Here is a 12,214-nt window from a genome sequence, read left to right on the forward strand (position 1 = left end):
CTCGCCATCGTTCACCGCATTCTGAGCGTTCACGATCAATCACAAGGCGCTCGCCCTTGTCCCCGGACCGACAACAAATATACTCGCCACCACCAACTACCCAGGGCTCCATTCCACCGGCTCAACGCCCACCAGCGCCTACGGGAGATGCGTCCACGACCTCTGCCCCGCAGGACGATACCACCCAGTCACCGGTGGCAGAACATCAGTCCGTGGCCTCCCCGACAGATGCCGCTTCCTCTTCCCCGGACGACGCGGTGTTTAATGACGAACCTCCTCTGGCGGACGACTACAAGCAGTTTCATGAGCTTTTTACGCGAGTAGCGGATTCACAAAACTTACGCACCTCCGGGGCACCTCCAAAACACCATGCCCTGCTTAGAAATTTGCAGCAGTCCAACAAATCGAAGCTGGGTCTTCCTTTCGATGCCGCTATATTGGAGGTAGCTAATGACAAACGCACAGACAGGAAATATTTTATCGACGCCAAGGACACAGAGTTTCTCTTTACCCACCCTGTGCCAAACTCTATTGTGGTTGATGCAGCCCAACAAAAGGCGAGGTCCGTACAGGCGAGAAATTCCATCGCGGACAAAGAGGCCAAACGCCTGGACTTGCTCGGCAGAAAAGTGTATTCATCGGCAACAGCCACATTGAGAATGGCAAACTACTCCGCCCATGTTGCCAACCACGACTTCGACAATTATTCGAAGTTAGTGCTGCTGATACAGCATCTCCCACATTCAAAAAGGGAGGTACTGAAAGCCATAGTGCAAGAGGGTTACACAGTGGCCCGTAATGCGCTCCAGATATCTCTGGATATCGCGGACTCAGCTTCCCGCACGACGGCAACGTCGATCGTCATGCGACGAGACTCTTGGCTCCACCTGGCTTTGGTGCCAAAAGATCTACACCCTAAGGTGGAGGACCTCCCATTCGACCGAGCATCCCTGTTTGCCCAAAACACGGACCAAGTGTTTCATTCAGGAAAAGACTCTAGGAATACGTTAAGAACGCTAGGAATGTACACCCCACCCTTCAGGCGCAGGAGAGCTTGGCCGTATAACAGGCAGAGGCCTCCTCCCTCCTCGGCTTCTTATTATTCCAATCAGCGATTTAGACCGTACGAGCAACATAGACAGAGGCAGCGCCCCCAACGTCGCCGCCAGCAATCTAACAAGACCAACAACCAACAACAATCTAGGCAACAAGTTTGACGGACTGATCGAGAGTCTGCGGACCATCCCCCAACTGGAACCCACTACACGAGTAACCAAACTCTTCAACCGCCGTCTGTACCCTTACTCCCCTCGTTGGTTTGCCATCACCACGGACCACTGGGTCAGGGAGATTGTAACCTCAGGACTCACCATTCCGTTCTCCACTTTACCTCCCAACAACCCTCCCTCCCCACCCCTTTTCAGGGACCCCTCTCACGAAACTCTGTTACGACAGGAGGTCGTACATCTACTTACCATAGGTGCGGTGGAAATAGTTCCTCCCGAATTCCAACGCAGGGGTTTCTATTCCCGATACTTCCTCACAGAGAAGAAGTCGGGGGGATGGAGGCCGATACTAGACCTTCGCGGTCTCAACCACCACCTGCGAAGATACAGATTCAAGATGGTTACTCTGGGCTCCATCATCCCAGCACTACACAGAGGGGATTGGTTCGCGTCTCTCGATTTACAGGACGCATACTTCCACATTCCTATCCATCCAGCTCACAGGAGATTTCTACGGTTTACCGTCGGAGACAACCATTACCAATATGCGGTCCTTCCCTTCGGCCTATCCGCAGCTCCAAGAGTATTCTCAAAGACCATGGCAGTCGTAGCGGCGTACCTCCGTCGAGCTGGCATCACCATCTTTCCTTATCTCGACGACTACCTCCTCACGGCCCCTTCCAGAGAAGAAGCCGAGACCGCAGTTGCTACTACAAAAGGCATCTTCGAGACTCTTGGTCTAATTATCAATCTGCCAAAATCTACTCTAATTCCTGCCCAGTCCATCGTGTTTATTGGGGCCAGGCTAGACTCTGCCACTGCTATGGCGTATCTGCCTACAGACAGAGCCGACACCATTCGAGACTTATCGAACGTCTTGCTTACAGCCCCGGCAGTCCCATACCTTACCTGCCTGAAACTATTGGGCCACATGGCCTCTACCACGTACGTCATAACCTACGCTCGCCTCCGCATGCGATGTCTGCAGCATTGGCTCCTCATAGCCTACAAACCGGGCATTACCAATATCAACAGTTTCACAACCGTCCCTGCCCGGGTCAAGAAATCGCTCGCTTGGTGGATTCAACCTGCCAATACTCTAGCAGGCGTTCCCTTCCGGGTCCAACCCCCATTGATTCAACTGACCACGGATGCGTCCCTAATAGGCTGGGGGGCACATATGTTGCACTATCGGACTCAGGGACTATGGTCCCACCAGGAATCCCTGCTCCATATAAACTTCCTGGAGCTCAGGGCAGTCTTCAACGCGTGTCGCCACTTCGTCCGCCAGATACAGGGAACCACCGTACAGGTCCTTACGGACAACATATGCACGGTATACTATATCAACCGGCAAGGTGGGGCCCGGTCCAGGACTTTGTGTGCGGAAGCAGTGCGCCTTTGGAACTGGGCGTTTCGTCACAAGGTCATGCTCACAGCCTCCTATCTCCCCGGCAAAACCAATACAATTGCGGACGCACTTAGCAGATCCTTCCACTCCCAACACGAATGGGAACTCCTTCACTCCGTAGCCCGCGATCTGTTCCAGAGATGGGGCTACCCAGAGATCGACCTCTTTGCCACTCGTGACAACAGGAAGTGCTGCTCTTACTGCTCAAGAGCAGGGATAGGCACCCAATCGATGGGGGATGCCTTCCTACTCACGTGGGGAACATACCATCTCCTATACGCTTTTCCCCCAATTCCGCTGATACCCCGAGTAATACAGAAAATACTATCCGACTCGGCGACAGTAATCCTGGTGGCTCCTTTCTGGCCGCGCCAGACTTGGCTCACACAACTCATGCAGATGTCAGTATCCAGACCTCAACGTCTTCCACGGATCAGCAACTTGATCTCGCAACAAAACGGCAACCTTCTCCACCCGGACGTCGACCGTTTGCACCTGACAGCTTGGCTCCTAACTGGCTCCAGGGCCTAGAATTAACCTGCTCCCAAGCGGTCAAGGATGTACTCGTGCAAAGCAGACGCCACAGCACCCAACGGTCTTACACCTATAAGTGGCGTTGCTTCTTCGCCTGGTGCCAGCCGCAAGCCATTAACCCCCTAAATGTGCAGATTCAGCGTATTCTAGACTATGTACTGCATTTACATTCCCAAGGGTTGGCCGCTGCTTCTCTAAAAGTACACTTGGCAGCTATTTCGGCTTTTCACACTCCCATAGAGGGTTTTTCCGTCTTCTCCCATCCGCTTACGAAGAAATTCCTCAAGGGTATTTCCAATCTCTGTCCACCACATAAACCTATCTCGCAGCCATGGGACCTTGGCCTTGTACTGCACACTCTTACCCGTCCACCATTTGAACCACTTGCGACTTGTGAGTTACAAATTCTCACGATTAAAGTTACCTTTCTCCTGGCAATAGCCTCAGCTCGACGAGTCTCAGAGCTTGCAGCACTCTCCGCGGATCCTCCATACACAATATTCACTCAGCAGGGAGTCTCACTGAGATGTCATCCAGCCTTCTTGCCAAAAGTCAACTCGTCCTTTCATATCAATGAGCCTATAGTCTTCCCTACTTTCTACCCCAAACCACACGCTACACTTGAGGAAGCCCGCTGGCACACGCTGGACGTTAGAAGGGCGTTGGCATTCTATCTAGACAGAACACGTCCTTTCCGGAAGTCTCCGCGTTTGCTATTATCACTCGCTAATCGCTCTAAAGGTCATCAGCTGTCGTCACAACGTATTTCGACACATATTGTTAACTGCATCACCCGTTGCTACACCCTCAGGGGGAAGTCTCTACCCTGTCCACCAACTGCACATTCAACCAGGAGTATGGCTGCCTCCACGGCTTTTATGAAAAATGTATCACTAAGGGACATATGCAGGGCAGCGACATGGTCGTCCTCATCCACTTTTGCTAGACACTATGCCCTTGACCGTCTCAAGGAGGCAGAACAGCAGTCGCTCAAGCAGTCCTTTCGTCCGTGCACAAGTAAATCCGAAGCACAATCAGTGCGGGGGTAACTGCTTCATACTCACCTGTAGTGGAGCACCCACGGGGACATCACTCGAAGAAGAAGAAAAGGTTACTCACCTTGTGCAGTAACTTCTGTTCTTCGAGATGTGTGTCCCCGTGGGTGCTCCACGACTCGCCCTCCTCCCTGCTTCGGAGCTCTCTCTTGTATCTTGCAGATGTTCCGGCTAGGAGGAACTGGCGGGTCGGACCGCGCAACGCAGAAAAGGTGCGAACGCCGCGGGACACTCTGCGCATGCGCGGTCCTCCGGAGGGGGCTACTGCTACTAAGAAATTTCCGGTTTGCGGCGCCGGGACGAGCCCGACACCTGTAGTGGAGCACCCACGGGGACACACATCTCGAAGAACAGAAGTTACTGCACAAGGTGAGTAACCTTTTCTTACATTGAATAGATGTAAGCAACACATCTTAAAGAACCCCAGTTATGGTACAGGTAACTCTTTTTCCTCCTTCTTTTCTCTCTTAGAATTATGATCACTTTTACCTAACCAGCCTTCCATTTTCAAATTTTTGCCCAACTCTTCCTTATTTGTCAAAATCAAATTAAGAACAGCATCTCCCCTAGTAGCTGTCTTCACATTCTGAAATAAAATATTGTCTCCAATACATTCTAAGAACTTACTGGATAATCTGTTCCTTGCTGGGTTACTTTCCCAACAGATATTCTAAGGTAATTGGAAGTCCCCAATCCCCACAAACTCCTCTGCTTTGGATGATTTTGTTACTGGTTTTTTTTAAAAAAGCTTTATACACTTCTTGTTAAGGTCAATCCTTATCATGAAATCATCCTTGGTTGTTTTTTTAACTTTTTTTTCCCTCTTCCTCAGAGACTTTAAACAACTCTGTCTCCTATTTTCATCTTAACCTTAGCCCAAGTTGTATACATTTTTAATATTTAAGGCAACACCTCCTCCCTTTTTTCTCTTCCTGTGCAAGCTGTACTCTTGTATACCAATATTCCCGTTGTGTGTTATCCCAAGTCTCTGTGATACCAACAGTGTCCTAACTCCATTTCAAGTTCTTATTTCCCATACATTTCACATTAGTATAGACATGTGATACTGATTTGATTTCCTCCCAGCATTCCCTCTTTTCTCTCCCTTATCCCTGCTATAATACTCTGATATCCCTCCAGGATGGACCCTTCTCCAAGGTTTCACGTTATTGGATTTTAAAGGTCATTGCTTCAGCCATGGGGGGGTGCCTCAAAAGTCTATACAAAGGGGGGCTATGTGAGGTGTCACATGAAAGCTTGTATTCTACTGATTCTGTATATGCTATTCATGTACTTGTATATCTGTATGTGGAGTTATAAATATGGACTCTGTGTTGATGCTGGAAAATTCTGTCTGAGGCAGAGCAATGTGCCAGGAATGTTTATTATATGGCTATGCTGATGAGCGAGGCTCCAGGGACAATAGATCTCTAGGTGCTAAAGACACACCTGGGGAATGAATCTGGATGCCTACAGACCAGCCAGAATGATTGCTGGCTTGGGACACAAGGATAGGCCACTGACCATGGGACCTACTACAGCTTGGAAGATGCCAGGAGAGTTATATAAATGCCATGTGGCACTCTCCATCTTGTCTTGAGTGCAGCTCCTCATCCCAGATGCAGCCTTGTAGGGAACAACGAGCTGGGAAGAACCGTGGACCTGTCCTGACACATAACATATAGCAGAAATGTTATAAACTGCTAAGAGCCTGCATCGAGAACTGGGAGATTCGATGCATGTAATGTATTCTCCTTAACAACCTTACTCTCATGCTTTTCTTTCTTTTATTAATAAACCTTTAGATTTTAGATTCTAAAGGATTGACTCAGCGTGATCTTGTGGGTAAGATCCAGAGTGTAAATTGACTGGGACCTGTGGCTGGTTTCTTCAGACCAGAAGAAGCTGTTCAGGGTAGGTGAGATTGGGTTCTATAACCCCTCACCTTTGTTAGGCCCGGGGCTGATTGGGGCACAGAGAGAGCTGGGATGTCAGAGGGGTTTTGCTCATGAAGCTTTTGGCTGGTGTCAGATTGGCAGCGCTCGGTGTGACTGGTTTGTGGCCTATTTGGGAAGGTCCCCGGTCTGGGGCTATAAAGAGCCCTGAGTTTGAGCAATTCACCCTGAGTGGATGCTCTCAGCTGTAACCAAACCTGGCCTGGTCCATCACACCAGGTCTCCCAGTTTTTTAATTACCTATGGCAGTGGTCCCCAAACTTTAGAGGCTCCCGGGCGCCTGGGGGCGGAGCCGCACATCCTGGGGCACACCAGGGGCAGGGATGCCCTTGCACCCAGCGCCGGCATGTGCGCCGGGGCCGCCCGAGTGCCTTGTGCCGTGGGCCCAGAGCCGGCGCCGCCGCCCAAGCCGCACGCCTGGGGCCGGCGCCGCGTGCCTGTATGTGCCCCGGGGCTGGGGCCACCCGAGTGCTGCGCACCAGGCACCGGTGTGTCGCGCGCCTGGGGCCGGCGCCTCCAGTGTGCCGGGGCCGGCCCAGGTTGTCGGTGGGCGCACACAAATGCCCCGGCGGGCACCATGGCGACCACTGACCTATGGATTTTTGTCACCTGTCCCCATCCAACATAGTTTAAAGCTCTCCTCACTAGATTAGCCAAATATGCTTTTCCCATTTCTTGATAGGTGGATCCCACCTCTGCTTAGCAGTCCTTCCCAGAACAGTATCCTGTGGTCAAGGAAGCTGAAGCCCTCCTGAAGAGGCATCTGTCTGCCTGGGCCCCTACCCTTGACTAGAAGGATCAAAGAGATCTGTGCCCCTAATTTGTTCACCCATACTCCCAGAGTCTCTTCATTAGTGCCCACATGGATGAGTAGCATAGGGTAGTAGTTAGAAGGCCAGATGATCCTTGACAATCCCTCCAAAATGTTTTGAATACGGGCCTCTGGCAGGTAGCATACCCCCTTTGGATGCCATGTCAGGGCAACAGTTGGATGCCTCCATCCTTCTCATAAGAGTCCCCAGTCACTGCTACTGTACCTTTCCTAGAGGATTGTAGAAGTGGAAGGGACCTTAAGAGTTCATCTAGGCCAATCCTATGCACTCTTGGCAGCACTAAGTATTGGGGATATAAATAACGTAAAAACAGTAACTGCATAACAGATTAAAATTATATCAGTGACAGTTACTAAGGGTATGTCTACACTACAGCGCTAATTCAAACTAACTTAGTTCGAATTAGTTCGAATTAACGGATCCAGACTAAAAAACTAGTTCGAATTAGCGTTTTGCTAATTCGAACTAGCATGTCCACATTAAGTGGACCCTGAACCGGGGTTAAGGATGGCCGGAAGTAGTGCCGGCAGGGCATCAGATGAGGACTTAGAGCGTGGAGCTGCTGCCTCAGGCTAGCCGAGGGCTGTGCTTAAAGGGACCCGACCCCCACCCCGGACAGACAGTTCTCAGGGGTGCCCCGCTTGCAAAGCAGTCCTAGCTTGGAGTACCCTGAGTGCCCACACTGGGCACATCAAAGCACTCGGCCATCAGACCGGCTGCACTTGCCGCAGGCTGCCATCTGGGGAGAGGGGGCACTTGGGGGGCTGCAGGAGAGCTTCCACCCCCAGAAGCCCGCAGAGCCAGCCCAGTCCTCCCTATCGGGGGCCCGTACCCCATTCCTCCCTCACCTCCTTCCACTTACCCTTCCCTAGCCCCCCTTCCTGATGTACAAAATAAAGAAAACGTGGTCAAAAATAGAATCTCTCTTTATTGAACAAAACTCGGGGAGACTGGGAAAAGGAGGTGGGAGAGGGGAGGGCAACTAAAATGATCAGAGGTTTGGAAGAAGTCCCATATGAAGAGAGGCTAAAGAGACTGGGACTTTTCAGTTTAGAAAAGAGGAGACTGAGGGGGGATATGATAGAGTTCTATAAAAGCATGAGTGGGGTGGAGAGGGTGCATCAAGAAAAGTTCTTCATTAGTTCCCATAATAGAAGGACTAGAGGACACCAAAGGAAAGGAATGGGTAGCAGGCTTCAAACTAGTAACAGAAAGTTGTTCTTCACAAAGCAAAGAGTCAACCTGTGGAACTCCTTGCTGCAGGAGGCTGTGAAGGCTAGAACTAGAACAGAGTTTAAAGAGAAGTGAGATCAATTCATGGAGGTTGGGTCCATAGAGTGCTATTAGCCAGGGGGTAGGAGTGGTGTCTCTGGCCAAAGTTTGTGGAAGGCTGGAGGGGGATGGCACGAGACAAATGGCTTGGTCACTGTCTTTGGTCCATACCCTCCAGGGTCCCTAGGGTCGGCCGCTGTCGGCAGACAGGCTACTGGTCTAGATGGACCTTTGGTCTGACCCAGTACAAGCATTGTAAGCTCAGGGTCAGAGGTCTCAGTGGACCACCTTGATTTTCATGTACACCTGCTCCTGGGTGGCCAGGCTGGCAGCTCTCCTGCCTTAGACAGCCACTTTCCTGTGACTAGTGCGGAGGTCGTGGATGAGGTCCATGATGTCCGCACTAGACCAGGCAGGTGCCCGTTTCTTGCGGTCCCGGGCAAGCTCCCAGGAGCCGCCAGCCTGGTCCCGGGAAGCGGCCGAGACCTGGGGGGCATCAGGTGGCTGGCTCAAGCCATGCCAGGTGCAGGGTCTGCTAGCTGGGTGCTGGCAGGCTTGCACCTGGCACGGGCACTGTAGCCAGCCCGTGCCCCTTTAAGGAGTCCAGGGCCAGGAGGGGGGCAGACGAGTTTCCCTGGTGTTAGCCAGAGTGGCCACCAGGGAAAGCTGGGGAGGGCTAGCCTCCCACTAGTTCGAATTAAGGGGCTACACACCCCTTATTTTGAACTAGTAAGTTCAAAATAGGCTTAGTCCTCGTAGAATGAGGTTTACCTAGTTCGAACTAAGCGCTCCGCTAGTTCGAATTAAGTTCGAACTAGTGGAGCGCTAGTGTATCGCCTATCAAAGTTAATTCGAACTAACATCTGTTAGTTCGAATTAACTTTGTAGTGTAGACATACCCAAATTTACCCACAGAGCTAAAAGGTGTGGAGTGTGCTGTACCATTCCCATTGCTCTGCTGGCATCCTGGCTGCATCTTGTGTTATCTGCAGAGGTTAAAGAACAATATTTCTTCTTCCTCCCTGTAAAAACCGTTTATGTACTTAACCATTATGTCCCTTCTCAGTCTTCTTCCAGACTAAACAAATCTATTTTTGTCAGTCTTCCCTAACTGGTCATTATTTTCAAGACATTTAATCATTTTTGTTTCTCCTCTCTGGATTTTCTTCAATTTGTTCACATCTTTCCTGAAACGTGGCATCCAGAACTCCAGTTGTGGCCTAAATAGCACTGAATAGAGAAGAATTACCTCTTGTGTTTTGCTTACAGTACTCCTGCCAATACATCCCCAAATGTTGTTTGCTTATTTTGCAACAGTGTTACAATGTTGACTCATATTTTGCTTGTGGATCTACTATAACCCACAGATCTTTTTCTGCAATACTCCTTCCATTTTGTAAGTGTGCAACCAAAAGTGAAAGTTAGCTGGTGGACCCTTATGCAGAGGGCTTGACAATTAGGGCAATCTACTTGCCCGTGGCAAGTAGATTTTAGCCCAGCACCACAGTGCGATCAGCGCATGCGCAGCGCGCCAAACTGCACGGCTGGTGAGCAGGGCTCGCCACTTGTCAAGCCCTGCTTATGCACTATACTAGTAAGAAAATAGCCTGGGTAGAGATGGAGCAGGGTTCGGAGGGCTACCGGCCTCCACACTAGTAAGTGCCTGTGCTCATGCTGGGCATGGGCAGCTCACCCCACCCCTTTTATCCTCGTCGCTCACAGGAGATCAATCCCCTTGCTCCACTGTGTCCTCCAGCCCAAGGGCTGGACGGCCAGAGGTGGAAGCGATGTGGTCACAGCTCTGGTGGGCCTAAGCCAGACCCATAGGCCCTGGGCATTATGGTCACAGCACACCACATCTCTGGTTCTTGGGTGGCTGGAAGGTGTAGTTGCCACCCTGGCCAGCCCTGGGGATCCAGTGGCTGGGCAGCACAATGACCACACTCCTAACGCACACCACCAGACCCCTGCTCTGAGTCTCCCATACTAAACTCCTTTCCCTGAACTCACCCAGACATCCCACCCACCAGTCCTGAGTACCCTCCCCAGAATGGGGGTGTAATACGAAAATACCTGTAAGAAATTTCAGTTACTTTCTTGCATGAGCAACTGATTGTTTATTCCTAAGTGGAGTATTTTGCATTTGTCCTTATTGCAGTGATTGAACTGATCCTTCTGAATTTATATTCTATTTTAATATTTTCCAGCCACATCAGATTATAGATAAACCTCCAGCTCAGTTATGCACAAGCTTTCCAGAGAGACGGAGATCGGTGACAGAGTTAGCACAGGTAACGTCAAACACCCTCCTATGACAAGACTAGGCATTTCTCAGGCAGGGAAAGACACTTTGTGGTAAGCTATGAGGTTTTCAGTTTTTATTAGATTGGTGATTCCGTGAAACAGTAACTTGCAGGCATCAAGATGGAAGTACACAAAGTACACACTAAGAAAAGGGTAGGACCTGCTCTGTCTGCTATTGTGTAGCTATGGAATTGCCTGTAGAATTCCAGAAACCTGAGTTTTCACTATAATTAACTTTCAGGCCCTCATTGACAGAAAGGGACAAATACCAGATGCTTTTAACCAATCTAATATCCTTGAAACAAATTCCAATTTTTACTTGAACACTTGTTAACCTAACTCCAGAACTGCCACTGCTATCAATGGAAAGTTTAAAAAAAATAAGATAGAATGGCATTATGTAGTAGCTCAATTTTGTATTCTTCAGTATCTTGTTAGTATCAGACAGACAATATGGAACTATTATTATTCTTGTCCATGGTTTGTTTTCCCTCTAAATTTCTTCATGGCACCAACTGCTACTTCCCAGTGAGCTTCACTCCTACCCTTCCAGTCTATTTCCATGGTCCACGTGGAATAGTCAAACTTTCCCTTGAAGTCATTGGCTTCAGAATTGATAGTTCAGTGACAAAAATAGGGGCCAAAGAGTTCACCTCTCGCAAAGCTTTTGATTCCCAGACATCACTGTGTAGGTTAGCTTCCAAATAAAAACAGACACTCACTTTTTGCAACCATTTTTACACTTATTTTTAGACAGTGGAGATTTTGCATTAGGTGAATGCCATATGGGCTTCAAATGTATCACAGCCTACATCTGGAACATAGGCTGTTTCTCCCCTTGTGTACTTGTCTATGTGCAAATTACAAAATACTTCTGTCCATGCTAAAAGCCTAATGCTAATTTGTCAGCTGTAGCATCAGAGGGGAGGGATGTGGCTACTATGCACTGCGTAAGATGACAACTGGGAGCAGGTCACTGATTCTTCCTCAATGGCAATCTCAAATAATTAAGCAGTATAGGAGTTGCTGTGGAAGATGCCTTGATGTGGTAGATTAGAGGCTCACAGAGCAGATGTGCTATAGCTACATATGCCTGTATAGCATGGTGTGGAGGCAAGCTTAGAGTCAGCTCTGTTGCATGACTGAATTCCACTGCAGCAGACACACTCTTGACCACCTTCTCTTCCTGCCCCCATTTCCCTACATGAGACTTAGTAATTAGATGGGTAGCCGTGTGCAGATAGAAAATTGTGTATGCATTCACAGCTGTATCCACAAAAATGAGTTAGATATCCGCAGATTTGCAGGGCTCTATAGATGGGCTCCCGAAGTAGTCAAAGTGAGTTGTCTAAACACAGACTACACTTTTTAAAAATAAATGTATCATCCCTGTCTAATCACTCTTGTCTAAGGCTTATATTACCTGCTCCAGGTCAAAGCTTTTTGGTAGTGGGACAGTAGCAATTAATAAGACTTTTTTCTAACATACTGTAGTTACACACCATAGCCACTACTACAATTGTTAGACTTTTCTGATGATAGCCTCCCTCCCTTTTGGAGCAATTACTGCTTTTCTTTGTCCGCCAAGATTGTTATTAGGCAAGCAAATAATCCTTTACTGGTT

At 49.3% G+C, this 12,214-nt stretch overlaps 1 protein-coding gene across 1 annotated transcript in view; it reads left to right on the plus strand.

Annotated features, from left to right (window-relative positions):
- Positions 1-12,214, plus strand: part of REC114 (REC114 meiotic recombination protein) — a 111,061-nt gene that overhangs the window by 85,466 nt on the left and 13,381 nt on the right. The window contains exon 5 of the mRNA XM_075897569.1: positions 10,494-10,577. Within this exon, the coding sequence (XP_075753684.1) occupies positions 10,494-10,577 (84 nt within the window). The remainder of the gene's footprint in view (positions 1-10,493; positions 10,578-12,214) is intronic.

The sequence above is a fragment of the Pelodiscus sinensis genome, chromosome 14 (genome assembly GCF_049634645.1).
Source record: "Pelodiscus sinensis isolate JC-2024 chromosome 14, ASM4963464v1, whole genome shotgun sequence".
NCBI classification, from domain to species: domain Eukaryota; kingdom Metazoa; phylum Chordata; order Testudines; family Trionychidae; genus Pelodiscus; species Pelodiscus sinensis.